This window comes from Halichoerus grypus, chromosome 4 (assembly GCF_964656455.1).
Source record: "Halichoerus grypus chromosome 4, mHalGry1.hap1.1, whole genome shotgun sequence".
NCBI classification, from domain to species: Eukaryota; Metazoa; Chordata; class Mammalia; order Carnivora; family Phocidae; genus Halichoerus; species Halichoerus grypus.
Genome location: NC_135715.1, coordinates 63,870,984 through 63,887,572, shown reverse-complemented (window position 1 = coordinate 63,887,572; position 16,589 = coordinate 63,870,984). Strand labels below are relative to the sequence as shown.

At 35.8% G+C, this 16,589-nt stretch overlaps 1 protein-coding gene across 5 annotated transcripts in view; it reads right to left on the bottom strand.

The window, feature by feature from the left end:
* TRPC4 (transient receptor potential cation channel subfamily C member 4) overlaps positions 1 to 16,589 on the bottom strand; it is a 191,475-nt gene that overhangs the window by 135,931 nt on the left and 38,955 nt on the right. For all 5 annotated transcript variants that reach the window (XM_078070424.1, XM_078070423.1, XM_078070422.1 and 2 more), the window contains one exon: positions 2,726 to 3,130. In XM_078070424.1, the coding sequence (XP_077926550.1) occupies positions 2,726 to 3,103 (378 nt within the window). In that variant the 5' untranslated portion in view covers positions 3,104 to 3,130. The remainder of the gene's footprint in view (positions 1 to 2,725; positions 3,131 to 16,589) is intronic.

The window sequence follows — 16,589 nt, the reverse complement described above, 5'->3', positions numbered from 1 at the left end:
CCGAAGGCAGATGCTTAACCAACTGAGCCACCTAGGTGCCCACATTTTAAGTTCTTAAGTAAGTGTCCTAATAATCAGATTTGTATAATTTTTATATTATATCCTCGTTCTTGACTCATTTCAGGACAAGTTAGGTTTATTTTGTCCACTTGGATATTATTGTTTTCAGGTATAAACACTTGGCTTTAGTGACCTCAACAGAATTAACAACAATGTGTCTCAGAGTCTTTGGGAGATGCCCATGAGACTAGAAATTCAGCAAATTATAATAATACACAAAATGGCTTCCAACAATCACAAGAATCATCTAAAAAATTACAATTTATAAGAGAAAAAAATTCCTGTCAAGAACATATTTGCTACATACAACGCACTGATTTACGGCAACTTACTCCAAAACACGCTGGCTGTACCTGAGAGATGTATTATCGAAGTAAATCACAGATAAACAGCCAAGCTCTAATGGGATTTACTGTGTTCCCCAGCCCCGGCCGGGAGAACATCTTTTGTGTGCTACATTATATACATATTATGTTCTAAGAACAATGTACCAGGACCTCTGTGGTAGATTGGTTTTGTTCTTTCAAAATGATGAAGTTCAAACAAAAAGATACATATTTTTTTTTTTGTTTTGCTTATTCTTAGTGCCTTCACTGAAGAGGAATTCTAGAATGTACAAATACAAAAGGAAAATTCTTGGCCAGCAAATAGATACAAGAGTAATCTTCCAGAAACACATGGCCTGAGATATTTCTGACTCCTGGCAGACTGCAAACCTTTACTGCCTTTTGTTAATAACCAGGGTTCAGATCAAGTGCCTGTAAGGAGCCAGGACCTACTTGTGAGACTAGCGTTGAGCTCAGAAGTTGAATATCTTCCAACAAACACTCTCATAATAGCAGATATCTTTTCCAGACACCAAATTACTCTGGCCAGCACAAATGTCATTTGCTAAAGAGACATTGGCCAGTGTTCTCTAGAAAACAGAGCTAAAGTTATTTAGTAATAAATGTAAAAAGTACACTTAATGGCAAGTTTGTTCTATAGACTTGGTGCAATCTAAAATGATCTAGACCACAGTCACAACATCTGTCTCATGGTCCCCTATATAGACATAGACAAGAGGGTGTACAATATAAGGTCGTTGTTGTTAGAAACCATGGGGTATGACTGTAGAAGAAATTTCAAAATCACAAGGTGCAAAAGCAGCACCTGAACTTACACAGATGAAAACAGACTCCTGCTCATTCCTCTCTGTGTCCTGCACTTCCCTTGGTGGTAAAACCTGGGATATAACATATATCTTGAGCTATTACCATGACCTGCCCACTCCTGTCAACGTTTGTACAAGTTTGAAAGGATAGATGCAACAGGTGAATTTTCTGCCAGTAAAATTTTAGTGATATGATGGGAAGGTAACATGCAAACAACGGGATATGAAACCAACAACAAAAAGCTAGTAAAGCAACAAGCAGAGAAGTATTGTCCTTGTGGAGTGTTGCTTTCTGAAAGCTTGGGCTCAGGTAAGGGGAAGGGGTGAATGGTGGGCAGGCATAAAAATGTACCATAGAACACAGGCTTCTGACAACACAGTGAGAGTTTTTTTTTTTGTTGTTGTTTTTTTTCAGGAGACACCCAGCCATGAAGTTGTTCTGCTAATAATGGCAAGGATTCAGAAAAAAAGTCCTCCAGTAAAGCAGAGATAACAGGAGCCACAGCAGAGCTGGCTTTAAAAGAATGTAGCTTCTCCTAACAGTCTGTCCTTTGCAGAGGTTGCACATTATCCAATACAGCAGAAACGGCTAGAGAGGAATAACACACATTGGAAGATTTTATTTTAAAAGGCAGATTTTGAGCCACTGCAGTATGTACAATGTCTTTGCAATTGGATTTGATACAGGGAAGTGAAGAGTTCAGTGCGAGAGGAAAAAGGGATCCAATAGACAATTCAGATACAGGGCAGTCACAGACAGAAGGGTCTAGACAGACAAAAACAGATTCCTTATTCGTTCCTTTTTATGATTTCTCCACTTCCTTAGTGGTTTAAAAAAAAAGCCAAAGAACAACAACAAAAATAGGAAGATGGGGAAAAAAACCCCACACACTGTAGAATTATGTGCCATTTTAGTGTACTTTCTACCGATGACATTAAGACATAGCTACACTTTGGCATACTGTTAAACCTATAGTCAGGCTTTAGTTATTTTCTAGTAATCCTTTTTTTTTTTTATTTGCCTCAATTTAAAAGAATCCACTAGAGTTTGCTAATGAACAATATCAAACTTAGGTGATCCAATTCACTTTTGCAGTATGATGCAGAATCCCAGAACAGGCAAACAGATTAAACAGGAAAACAGCAAACGGATTCAGCTTGCTGTGGTAGAATGTGAAATGAAAAGACAAGAGGAAAAATACCCACACGCACAGATCCGAGCCTCAAACAGCGTTCTAGGTTGGGCATTACATAGAAAGGTTTCCAATGAATGCGAAGCCACGGTGGGCCCCTTTGTGTTGCTTTAGTTCTCCCTAAAGGTCTGATTTGCCAGGGCAGGGGGCACAGGGACTAGCAACTGTCGGAGGGTATGACGTGTGTAGCTGCCACTAGCTCTCTGTCTTACGAGTTCTGATTTCCGTGCTTCTAATTCTTAAAATTTGGAGAGAATTTGAATATCCACAGAAACCTTCTGCAAGGAAAATCTATCAAAAACGGTGCTCTGGCACGTACCTGTTTTTCTCCACTGGGCTTTTTGTGGTTCAGTAACAGCTCAACAGCTCCGACAACTTCCTTCCTGATAGCATGTAATAGAGCATCTCCAACATAAACATTAAAGCTTAAAAGTAGTTCAATGAGCTCCAAGTTCTCATTTTCAATTGCAATGAGGAGAGCAGTTCTTCCAAGAGGATCGATGCAATTAATATTGATTTTAAAATAAATTTCCGCTTCCTCCAGGGATTTCTTGACACTTGCATAATCTCCCTTTTCCACAGCATTTAAATAGGCCTTTTCTGATGGTGAGAGCTCTGATTCTGCTCGGACTATCCTTAGAGGGATGCGATCTCTGTAGGGGGCATTCACATTCCTTTTGTAATAGAACTGAGCCATGTTTCATGCCATGCTATTTCCTTGTCTCTGAAAGAGCAAACAGAACCCGAAAAACACAAGGATTAGTGCGAGTACACTTTTTAATCATGATGCGTCACACTTAACAACTAACAATAATGCCAATCACAACAATGATACCATTATTAAATGATAAGGGTTCTTTTCTCCTTCAACAGTGGACACAGACTTAATCATTATTCAGTTACCTAGAAATACAATTACAAAGTTCTAATCTAAGAGAAATAAAAATTGAAAACGTTACTTTAAAAGTGACATCTGTCAGAGGATATACCTGTAATTTTTGGAAATTATTTACAAAATGTATCATATATATATGCAGTTTTTAGCAGAGAACCTTGAAAACTAAAGGCTATATTTTTGAGGCCCTAAAACTGGACCGGGGATATTCAAATGTATCATTCACTGTCAATTTTGCTAATCATGCAGATGCTGTCGAAACTATGAAATATCACTATCTTAGCAAAATGCTTTTCATTCGTCATGTATTCTCTTCTTAAAGTTAGTAAGTACTGACATCAAAGTTAATGTGAATTAATAATATTAATGTCAATAAAATATCATACTGAGCCTGATGAGTATAATTTTTTTTTCCCGTGTGTAAGTGAATTCATTGAGGGGGAAAGAACCGATGATATTAATGATCAAGATGAGTCTAAGCGGGCGCCTGGGTGGCTCAGTTGGTTAAGCGACTGCCTTCGGCTCAGGTCATGATCCTGGAGTCCCTGGATCGAGTCCCACATCGGGCTCCCTGCTCGGCAGGGAGTCTGCTTCTCCCTCTGACCGTACCCCCTCTCATGTGCTCTCTCTCATTCTCTCTTTCTCAAATAAATAAATAAAATCTTTAAAAAAAAAAAAAAAAAAAAGTTGAGTCTAAGCAATTCAATTTCCAAAGGAAGAATTTAGAAATGGATTAAATATAGAAAGAGTTTATTATGAAAATGCTATTTTCTTAATTCTATTACCTTAATATCATGAAGCAATAAAGCGCAAGACAGGAATATATTCATTGCAAAATGTATTATTTGGAAGTTACAGTAAAGATACAGTTGAAGATGAGGGAATTGTTTTAAATAAATAAAAGATCGTCTTAAGATAGATTGATAAGAACAAAGTCACTGGAAACTATATTGATTTAGTATCATACTACTGATACAACTTTACAGAAAAATCTATTGTTTTGAATATAAATTTTTTATTGCTGTTAGTTCCTGATTTCATACTTATGATCTGAACTATTTTATTATTCTATGTCATTTATATTCAACTCACTTGTTTATTTACATACGTTTACTATTATATTAAAATTAATGGGGGATTCTAGGTACTGGAACATGTATATTCATCTTAATTGATCTTTTTAGACCTAATCATTTTATGAGTAAATTAACCTGATTTGAATAATACTTTAAAGGTTATTTTAAACATGCGTTGAATTAACAAGTGTGATTATATTTAATGTAATGTTTTCAATTTGGGAAATAATACATTGCTTGATGCCCCCTCAACTTAATAGGCATTTCAGTTACCAAGTAGTTGTTTCACTTTTTGATGTTCAGATTATTAATCACGATTTCTCAAATATCTAGGTTCAAGATATAATATATAAAACTTTTTTTTCATAATTTGTTCCTTTCTGGTTTTTATTAGATTATTAGATTTAGTAGTTTATTAAGGCCCCTTCATAGATGAAGCAAATGTAAGAATCTCATAATCCAGAATATTTTTCTCAAATATTTCACATTTTATTAGTCTTGGTGTTTTTTTTAATTTTTAAAGATTTTATTTATTTACTTGACAGAGAGAGACACAGCGAGAGAGGGAACACAAGCAGGGGGAGTGGGAGAGGGAGAAGCAGGCTTCCCGCGGAGCAGGGACCCCGATGCGGGGCTCGATCCCAGGACCCTGGGATCATGACCTGAGCTGAAGGCAGATGCTTAACGACTGAGCCACCCAGGCGCCCCTAGTCTTGGTGTTTCAGATGTATAATGACCAACTACAGAGCATGATATACATTCATTTCCACAACCGCAGACAGGGGGTGTTGTGAATTCTTTAAATAGCAATATTAATTTTTTTAGAGAAAAATGAAGAGTGATACTGGTGTTCAAATCTATTAATTTTAAGTGTGCAAGTTACTTGCTTGAAGCTTGATTATAATTTCAGTATTGGAGATGCTTTAACTCACTAGAATCATAGGAGAGAATTTATAGATTTATAATATGGGATAACAAGGACAATTTAATATTCTTCTTGTATAACTAAAACTATAATAAACCAAGATCATTATGATGCTACATTTCTCATTATAATTTTCTGATCTGGAACAACAGCACTTCCCTCCCAATCCATGTCAGCATCTGTAAGAGCATGTGGAACCAATGTCAATGGGCTTCACACTGTAATTTTACCAGGACTACAATGTAAATGTTTCATAATGATAATAAGTGGCATATATGTTCTATTTCAACAGTATATGCTCTTTAATTCCTCACTTTGTCCTTACCCAAGACTCTTGGAAAAATATATAAATATTCCTTTTTAGAGTTGAATTCAAGGTTTGCCACCAGTAACTGTTTTGCTTAAGACTAATGTTTGAAGGTAGCTTACCAAAAATACAGGTTAAAATGAAGGTATGAACACACACACACACACACACACACACACACACACACACACACAGTAGCAGAACTTTGAATTGTGACTCAGTCAGGATTAGGAATCAGCCTAGAGGATGGAATATTTTTATCTTATTTTTATTTCATTTACTCATTTTATTAGTGATAATATCAAATAAAGGATTAGATAGTAAATAGCATTTTTTTTGGTTGTTTTAAAGATTTTATTTATTTATTTGAGAGAGAGAGAGACAGAGACAGAGCACGTACACGAGCCAGGGGAGGGGCAGAGAAAGAGCGCAAAGGAGAAGCAGACTCTCCCCACTGAGCAGGGAGCCACACATGGAGGTGGGGCTTGTTCCCAGGACCCTGGGATCATGACCTGAGCAGAACGCAGACACTTAATTGACTAAGCCACCCAGGTGCCCTGACAGTAAATAGCATTTGACTTCTTGTGTTTAAAGTGCAGGATGGTGTGCGTTGGTGGTATAGTGGTGAGCATAGCTTGCCTTCCAAATCTCAGGATGTCGGTGACAATGAAGGGATTGGTGGACAACATAGAAGGTACTGGAGAAGTTGGGGGAGAGGAGGATAGATAATGAGAAATTAGATTTATTTAAATCCGTTTCATTTAATCCAGATAACTGTCATAAATGTAAACTCCATAAGGATGGGTTAAAATGTGAGACGTCCCTGAAAGGAAGACATATTCTAGTCAACACTGTATTTAAAATGTGAACTGGGCATGAGACCTTACATTCGGGAACCTGTTTCGCCATCCGTAAAGTGAGGCAAACAACGCTATCAATGGAATGAGTGAGAAGAATCAGAGTTAGTGCTGAAAAATATCTTCTATTAATGGTACTGTCCTCTTTCAATTTCTCTGATTTGAAACAAATATAAAACCCGATGTGAATTGGGAAGGATAGGCAGATTTGAAATATATTAAATATGTTAAGAATTTAAATGCGTTAAATAAATGAAATTTAATTATTTACAATGGAATATAGAACACACACACATAAAACAATTCTGGCTAAAACTTTAAAAGAGTAAGGAAGATTATATAATTTTTAGACAAGTCTCTGTACTAGATTACTTGAGATGCAGGGATACTAATAGAAGGACAAAAATCAAGTTTAGCTTCTTGAAACTGTGAAAGATGAATGTAATAGTGAGTGCAAGGTGCTAAGGCTGATGGCGTTCCTGAGCTGACACACTGGTCAGCGACTCTGGAATTGCTGTTGGATAGAAAGTCTGTGAAAGAACAGGAGGCTCAGTACAGCGAAGATCCTGACCTAAAGTGTGTGAATAAAAGCCTGTTCCTGGTCCTGCACTTTCAGAATGAGCTTTCTGGGGAGGAAAAGATGTTTTCCCCCATGAAATCACAGAATTTATTTCAATGCCCCCTTTATAACATACCATCCAGAAGTGAAATGACTGTTTCATCAAGTTACATTTCAAAGACTCAGAAGAGAGATGGGAAGTGATGGGAAAAACCTCAAATTCTGTGTGTGAATTTTTAATTAACCTAAATTTTAGTTTCCGTAAATATGTTGGGAATTAAAACAATCACAAAGCTGGAGAGAGCTACACCTTGCCATCAAGAGAAATTTTTTAAAAATGTCACTAGATGTGAGAACCACAATTATCTAAGCAACATAAACAGAAAAACAAAGGTCCTACATCTTTATATGAATTAGAAGGCCTATTTCTTGGAGATGGACTTAGTTGTACAGTGGAAAGAACAGTGGGCTTCCAAACAACACAAAGAAAATATACAGAAATCTCCACTCTTGAGTAGACATTATTAAAGTTAAATAAATATATATATATGAAATCACACTTGTAAACATGAATCTTTTGACAGTAAACCAGGGAATAAAAAGCAATGCCCTTTGCAATGGTTAACTGTCAAAAGATTCATGTTTATAGGTGTGATTTCATGGCTCAGTGAGAAATTTGACTCCCATTTTTTTGTTAGGATACTATTACACATATTTTTTTTTTTTAATATTTTATTTATTTATTTGACAGAGAGAGAGAGGCAGCTAGAGAGGGAACACAAGCAGGGGGAGTGGGAGAGGGAGAAGCAGGCTCCTGGCCGAGCAGGGAGCCCGATGTGGGGCTTGATCCCAGGACCCTGGGATCATGACCTGAGCCGAAGGCAGACGCTTAACGACTGAGCCACCCAGGCGCCCCACTATTACACATATTTAAATTGCTTTTGTACTTTTTCTGTACTCTTATATGAAATGACATTTTCCAAGATAATTTATTCACATTCAATCCAATTCAGAGTTCTTTTTGTCTACTGGTACAGTACATTATCTCTAATCTTTGACATGATACATACTCCACAAAAACGCCAAATGTTCTGATTTTTGCTATTCTGAATTCCAGACCCTTTCCTACTTTCCTCAGGCAGGGTACTATATGCGCATTTCAGTAGTTGTAAGTCTTGTACCAAAAGTGCCACATAATTCATTGAAATGCTTTGTGACTTAGCTTGACCAAAACCTAACTGACAAAATTCTCTCTTCTCTCTCTCTCTGTAAAAGCACAATGAACTACTAAATTCCTCTGAAGGGTTTTAAGGATACTTCTGTGAATTTCAAGAAGTTCATGTTATATTACTTAATGAAAGGAAAAACACTTTACTAACTAAATATTATGACATCCTAAGATTTTAACGGAGGAAGTCGGGATTATGCTTATTTTTAAAATTGAAGCCCTTATGATTTAACAAGCACTAAACTTAAAATTAAGCCCTAAGTATCCCTATTAAAACAAAACAAAACAAAATACAAAAACACACACCTAGAAGAATGCATTTGCAGGGCAAAAATTTTATTTATCTTGATTTTTATCTCAGGGGATTTAGAAAACATGTTTTGAAAATACATATGGCTGTCAACGTTTGAATTTTCACCCCAAGAGTTAGTGTGTGTGCATTCATCTATTTCTGTCTTCCCCTGAAATTTCAAAGGAAAAGATATCCTCTCTCCGGCTGCCTGAAGATTCAGCCTTTGCCATCGCTCTAAAACTTCACATCAATCCCCGCCTTCTCTCAGATCTTAAACTCTCTGCAAACCAAACTCTTCTCAAATTACAAGTGTACTTAATTTTCACCTAGTTATTTTAAAATTCTAATTATCTTTGGCAATTCTCTCTCTCTCATCTCTGGTTTTCTTTATTTTATAAGGTTTAAGCTTATCTGCCATTTGTTCATTCACTCCAACATGGTATTTATCGCCGTCATGGAATAAATATTTTTCTTAAAGTCAGTCATGTCTTGCTAGTTGCCAGATACATTTTGGTGCTCTTCAGGCCACATAATACTTGGCTTTCTAGCAGCCTCCTGTGACTAAGCCTTTGTAAATAAAACATCCCCACCTTGAGTTCTAGGATACTCTTCTCTAATGCTCTACCTTCAACCTCAATATGACCTCTCGCTACATAGTTCCTCCAAGCTTCTTTTCCTTCCATCTAAAGCCTAAATGTTAAATGTTACTACCAGCCTATTCCGCTCATGGCTCTTTCCTCCAACTGTCATTCTCATTAGCTACTCTCATCTATTACTCATTATTTGAAATGTTCCGTAAAACCCATATATGTCTTTAAAAATGCCATATGTTTAAATATGTTCTAAAATCCATGCTCATGAGCCATACTTCTCTAAAGTTCTAGACCTGTGCTGTCCAATGTGGTACTCATTAGTCACTATGAGTGGCTATTTAAATGTAAGTCAACTAACATTAAATAATAGTAAGGATCATTTCTTAAGTCTTACTCGCCATATTTCAACTGCTCTGTAGCATTTCCTGTGCATACTGTTGACTGACTTTATCTCCTCATTGTCTTTTACATAGTCACGCCAATATCCTTCTAAATCATCTCATTGATATTATTCTTATATCCTCTCTATTTAGCCTCCACAATGCCACATACCTAATCATGCCAAAATGTAAATATGATCAAATCACTCTTTTATAATTCTTAAGTGACTGATAATCATTCACAGGAAAACAGACTGACATTATTACTGAATACCAGACTCCATGATCTGGTTTCTAAGTGCCTTCTTAGACATATTTCCCAAGATTGATCCTGGAAAACCATATTTTACACTAACAAACTACTTCGCTACTACAGCTCTAAGCATTTTCTCATACTGTTCTTTACAACTGGAATACCTTTCCTCCCCTTGAGCCTCTGGCAGCTCCTGCCAAGTTTTAAAACCTGTGAAGTATCATAGCCTTGAGGATTTTTCTTCACTTCCTCTTAAGGAAGGGTTATATGGCCTTTTTAATGGGTCTTCATAAACTATGTGGACCTCTTAGATTTAGAACTTTTCTTATTTACTGTATAGGAAATTGTGACTTACACGGTTTTGCATCCACAGTGCTAAGCAAATGGTAAATGCCAAAAATTGTTGATGAATCAATGAATTACTGACCATACTTTTAGAGTTATTCCACTGCCATTTTAGGTAAAGGAATAAAATTATCAGGGCCAAATTGCTTTAATCGCTTGTCTAAAATTGGTTTAGCTCTTGGTGGCCCATTAAATGCAACAGTGAATAACTGGACTTCCAGTCAACAGTCATTAAGCTTGTGTGAAATGCTTTAATTTTTACCGATTTTTCTTCTCTGAATATCTTTACCCCCAAGCTTTTGTTAGCTTGGGGGTAAAGCTGAAGATGAAGAATTAAAACTCTAATGTGTAATTCAACACATATATAGCTCACAGCTCTGGAAAATGCCTCTTACTGCTATTACCTAAAATTGTCAGAAGGGCATTCAAATAAAGAATCAGATTAATATCAGACCTCTTTTTTAAAAGATTTATTTATTTATTTTAGAGAGATAGTGGAGGAGAGAGAGACTGGGGGAGGGGAAGAGGGAAAGAATCTTTAAGCTGACTGTTGAGTGAGTAGTCTGATGTGGGACTCAATCCCACAACCCATGAGATCATGACGTGAGCTGAAACCAAGAGGTGGACATTTAACCGACTGAGCCACCCAGGTGCCCCTAACATCAGACCTCTTAACAGCAAATTTGGAGGCTAGAAGATAATGAGGTATTTTTAGAAAATATGGAAACAACCTCCTCCCCCAATAAAACAGAAGTTTGAAGCTAGCATTTCATAACTTACTAAAATTATTTAGATGTAGGAAGAAATAAAATCAGTCTCATGCATACAGCCTCAGAAGATTTTTCACACAAAGACCATATTTGATCATAAGATCAATATACAGAAAGTATAGAATTAAAAAAAGAGTATTTTTTATTGTTTAAATAGTTAAGGATTTTTATCTCTTTTACTCATTTGATATATGTGCAGTGCAAAAAAAAGTCTGGTGTATAAGAAGTACACAATAAATATTTGTTGGATGAATAAAATACTGATTGAACATCTATGCATCAAAATGTGTGTACCAAACATTGGCAATACCATGGTGATTGAAAGCTGAGATCTTTGCACTCATAGAGCTTATGATCAATTAGAAAAGACCCACAAAAATTTAAAAAAGCAAAGGGGAAAACAGAACAATTAAAATTTTGTTAAGGTTATAATGGAAACAAATGGTGAGAGGTTATGAAGCAGCATGGCAGGAGGGGAAGAGATGGAGAGCTGCATGAGGTAGGGTGGTCAAGGGTGGCCTCTCTGTGACATGAAAGATGATGAAATGCTAGCTATGTAAAATGTAAAAAGTGCAGAGAAAACCATTCTGTTAAAGGGATCTGAAAGTGAGAAGACTGTAAGGCAGGAGGAACATTCTAGAGTATGGAAGGGGGCCAGTTTGGCTGGAGTATAGAGAGTAAGGGGAAGAGTGGAGGAGGTGACTTTGTAGCCCAGAATGTGGGGCACGGATTTTGGAATGTATTCTTTTTTTAAAAAATTTTTATTGTTATGTTAATCACCATACATTACATCATTAGTTTTTGATGTAGTGTTCCATGATTCATTGTTTGCATATAACACCCAGTGCTCCATGCAGAACGTGCCCTCTTTAATACCCATCACCAGTCTAACCCATCCTCCCACCCTCCTCCCCTCTAGAACCCTCAGTTTGTTTTTCAGAGTCCATCGTCTCTCATAGTTCGTCTCCCCCTCAGATTTCCCCCCCTTCATTCTTCCCCTCCTGCTATCTTCTTCTTTTTTTTTTTTTTTAACATATATTGTATTATTTGTTTCAGAGGGACAGATCTGTGATTCAACAGTCTTGCACAATGTATTCTAAGCACAATAAGAAGTTACTGAAGGGCTTTGAGCTGGGGAGTGACTTGATCCAATTTCCATTTTTAAAGGTCACTTGGGGGTACGCCTGGGTGGCTCAGTCAGTTACATGTCTGCCTTCGGCTCAGGTCATGATCTCAGGGTTCTGGGATCAAACCCCTGCTCAGTGGGGAGTCTGTTTCTCTCCCTCCCTCTCCCCCTCCCCATCAGTTTGTGCTCTCTTTCCCTCCCCATCAGTTTGTGCTCTCTCTCTCTCAAACAAATAAAATATTAAAAAAAAAAAAGTAAAGGTCACTTGGGTTGTTAATTGATTTGGAATTGTGCAAGAGTGGAAACTAAGAGATCATCTTCCAGTAAACCAAATGAGTACCATTAAGAGTCTCTATCAGGAAAGAGGAAACATTAACCCCTGTGATTAAGAATGCAAAACTCTCGGACTCTGATGGTGGTACGATGCTGATGGGGATTTAAATGTCTGCTCATATTTTACTGAGTTTATTAATATGTTTATATTATTATAGTATTGAATATATTTCAAGTAATCTTACCCTGTCTTTCCCGTATCTCTATTTTTTCCATAATTGTGTAAAATTTGAAGTTTTTGAGGAATATGTATGCCATTTTGTGACAAGGATGTATGTATACATATTGCTGTTACTATCCCAGAAATATTTGTACTTCTTTCATTGTGTCAAAGATGTAGCTACTGGGCTTATTGACAATGAAAGCATAACATGGTAAAGAAAGCAACATTAAGAAAAAATGTGGGGAGAAACAATGCATGTCCCAAATAAGTAATTTACAAAGTTAGACAAAGAAAGACAAACTAACCTAGTTTCAAAAATGACTTATTCAACAGCAAAATGTAATCAAAGTACCCTACCACACTCGGATCCTACAATCCATAGCCAACCTTTAGTCTCTGAAATTGTGTGTGTGTACGTACATGTGTGTGTGCCGCCGTGTGTCTAGGTACTGTCATGGTGGTAATGTTAAGTCTCTAGCCCAAAAGAAAAAGAAATAAATCTTTCAGTGATAGCAAAAATAATATAAAAATGCTTAAATTTGGATGCACATACAGAATTTTTGCTAAATATATGACTGCTTTATTTTTTAAAAATACCAATTAGATTATGGCAAGAGGTAAGAAAGGATACCACATGGCTTAGATGTTACTGCTGTTGGTGGTAGTGGTGGGGGGGGTGTGTGTGTGTGAGAAAGATACTTGAACATATACTGTATAATAGTGTTTCAACAAGGAAGCATGCCAAATCAGTGCAGGGAATGAAAAAAGAATAAATAATACTGACACGACTGGTTAAAAATTTTGGAAATAATTATTTTGGAACACCATGAAAGGATTCTAAATGAATTCAAAAGTGAAATATTGAAACAAATGGAATTTCAATAGGGATGAGTTTTCTAAGCAAAAACAATGGAGGAATGACTATAAGAAAGACTTATGGATACATAGAATTCAAAATATCTCAATATTCACACATAACACGTAAAGTTAAAAAGCAAAATAAGGGAAATTATTCAAAATACATATGACTGAAAAGAGTTTATTAAATAGAAAACCACTAAGATTCAAAGAATAAAAAGAACAGCCCCCTCAGAGAAAAAGAAATATACATGGAATATATCATCTGAAAATGCATTCTAGGGGCACCTGAGTGGCTCAGTTGGTTAAGTGCCTTCAGTTCAGGTTGTGATCTCAGGGTCCTGGGATGGAGCCCCTCATCGGGCTCCCTGCTCAGTGGGCAGTTTGCTTCTCTCCCTCTGCTCCTCCCCCAACTCGTGCTCTCTCTCTCAAATAATAAAAAATAAAATTGTAAAAAAAAATGCATTCTACATTTCTGACCTCTAAAACTGAGAAGTTTACCAGCATGATAAAACATCTTACATGCCAAATGTGTTCAGATTAAATATAAAAGAAGAGCCAATACCAGGAAGGATTCAGTGAAAATGCTTCTCTTGTAAGTTGTTGGTGATAGTTTAAACTGAAACGGAATTGGAAATATGTGTATCAGTCTTTGGAAAGGTTCAAGCCCTTCACTCTAGGAATATCTCTTCCAGAAATCTATCCTGGAGTTTTAATTTATAAGATAGGCAATGATGTATGCACAAAAGGAAAAATAACTTATCTATTGTTGGAAAAAACTGGAGAGATTCAAAAGCCAATAATTATCAGCTAGTTCAATTAAGAGTTCAATATTTATTTAATAAAAATGTGTAGCTATTAAAATAATATGTATTAAAGCTTAATGTCATGCAAAAAAATCATTATGGTAAGTGCTAATTATGGATAAAATTTTCAATACAATAAAGATTAGCATCTGCAATGATGATAAAACCTATAAGAAGGAGGTAACTACACTCACATTTAAGAAAGTTTACCCATGGGTAATTGGTGATTTTTGTTCTGGCCTACACTTTCTAGGTTTTTGATAAAGAGAATACAATGGTTTTAATAAAAAAGTCTTTAATCACAAAGTAAAAGTTTATTTTATAAAAAGTAACATTCTGCTGTCCTTAATAATTAGCAGGACTCTTATGTTTAAAAGGTACTTGACATGTTTTTCACAACTCCAAAAACCAGAACTAAGACCAAGAGGTAGAAATTATGAAGAAAAAGCTTTCTTCTCAACAAAATGGTGGTCACTCAATAGTAAGATTTGTTCAAATATTGAATGCTTACCTCAAGGGCTAGTAAACTCCCTGTTGCTGACAGTATTCAAACACTGAACAGACAACTTATGGGAATGTTGTAGAGAAGATTCAGGAACTAAATAGATGGATAAATTGGATAATCTTTAATGACTATGATGGTTAGACTCTATGATTCTATTAGTCTCTGATTTGTCATTGTCTCTGCCAATAAACCATGTGACCTTGAACACATTTTTAACTTTGTCACTTTTTATTCTTCCATCAAAGTTGTACAAAATGATATTTATATTTCCGTGAAGCTCTATAATTTTTTACTTAATTTTTATAAATATTAGGGTATTTGCATTCTGCTTTGATACATGATTTTCTTGCTCTTGGTCAAAGATTGGGTGTTTCATTACATACCACTGAGGTTTCCAAGGAAGCTATTTCCAAAATATATTACTTGTTCAGATAAACACAACTACAAGAAATAGTTTCAAATCTGTTTATTTTATGGTAACCACAAAGAGCAATTCAGTTATTGAATATCATACAGTTTTTAGAATTTTCCTTTGTAGGTTTCACTCTAAATATTAATTATATTATGAAGTTAACTTGATTATTTTTATTTTTACAAAGTACTATTTTTTATTAAGCAAAAATATATTTTTTGTTTGGATAATGAAAATACATAGGTTTATCATTATGCTGGAGCTAGAATTTCCTTATTAAGAATACAATTTTACAAATCCCCACATGTATCTTTATTTGTTATACCTGTAAATAAGACAGTCTATATTGTTTTTTTTCCCTAAGTGGGGTGGTTATTATATGACATTAATTTTTCATATAACCTTTATTTGAAGCATTTGGAGGAAATATAAAAGCAGGAAACAGTGTTCCTACTTATTGATTTATAATCTGCCATAGAATAACCATTTTAACATTACCATGAGAGGTCTTAGCATTTTGGGGGATAGAACTAGATTCCCCTGTAATCTCTGATATATATAATTTTTGTGTGTTTTTACAGGCTGAATCCATGAATGTTTTCAAATCCATTGTTCTCTATATTCCTAAAACAACCTGTCCTGATGTAAAAAGAAAAAGATTGTTTTTCTCCATATTTCTGGTTACTGAAGATACCACGGTGAAGCTATTATCAAGGTTCCAAGTTGTAAATCCTGAAGCTAATTTATTTTTATTAGTCCACTGCAGTTTCAGGCAAGGGGTCACCTTTGGTGAAGAAATATCCTCTCCTCTGAGGGCATATTTTTAAAAGGAAAAGTACATGAAGTGAGTGGAGTGACAGAGGACAATCTGATCAAATGTCTCAATTATAAGACAAATTAGTTCACTAGGGTGCATCAGTTTCACATCTGCTTCATGACAGCTAGAAATCTTTATTCCTCCATATGTTGGTTGGAGGATTCAAAAAAGATTTATTACAGCTTATTCTGTATCAGATCAAGACTATTTTGTAGGCTGAGGATATAAAGTCAAGTAAAACACAGTCCCAATGGGTGAATTTTTTATGTATGTAAATTAGATCTCAGTAGAGCTGCTAAAACAACAGCAAGAAATCCTTGACCTCAGGGAGAACACAAGTGGAGAAGGAGCTTTGTCTATAACCAGTAATAAATACCATGTGGTAAATTCTCCAGGATAGATTATAGATTTATATAATATTTCCTTGGGATTCAGAAGACAAAGCCATTATTGTAGGCATGCCATGGGAGGGCGACAAGATGGTTGCTAGAGGAGGCGGGCTTTTACATAAATATTTGAGTGTTATTTCACCAGTGACTATATAGAAACAAGGAATTCTAGGAAGAGGAAACATCATTTTTAAAGGCATGGAGAAGAGAAAAGCTCCCCATTCTATTCTAGTTTCCACACTTAGAAGTGGTCACAGTTTTACACAATGACTTTCCTGTTATATCTTTTAGAAT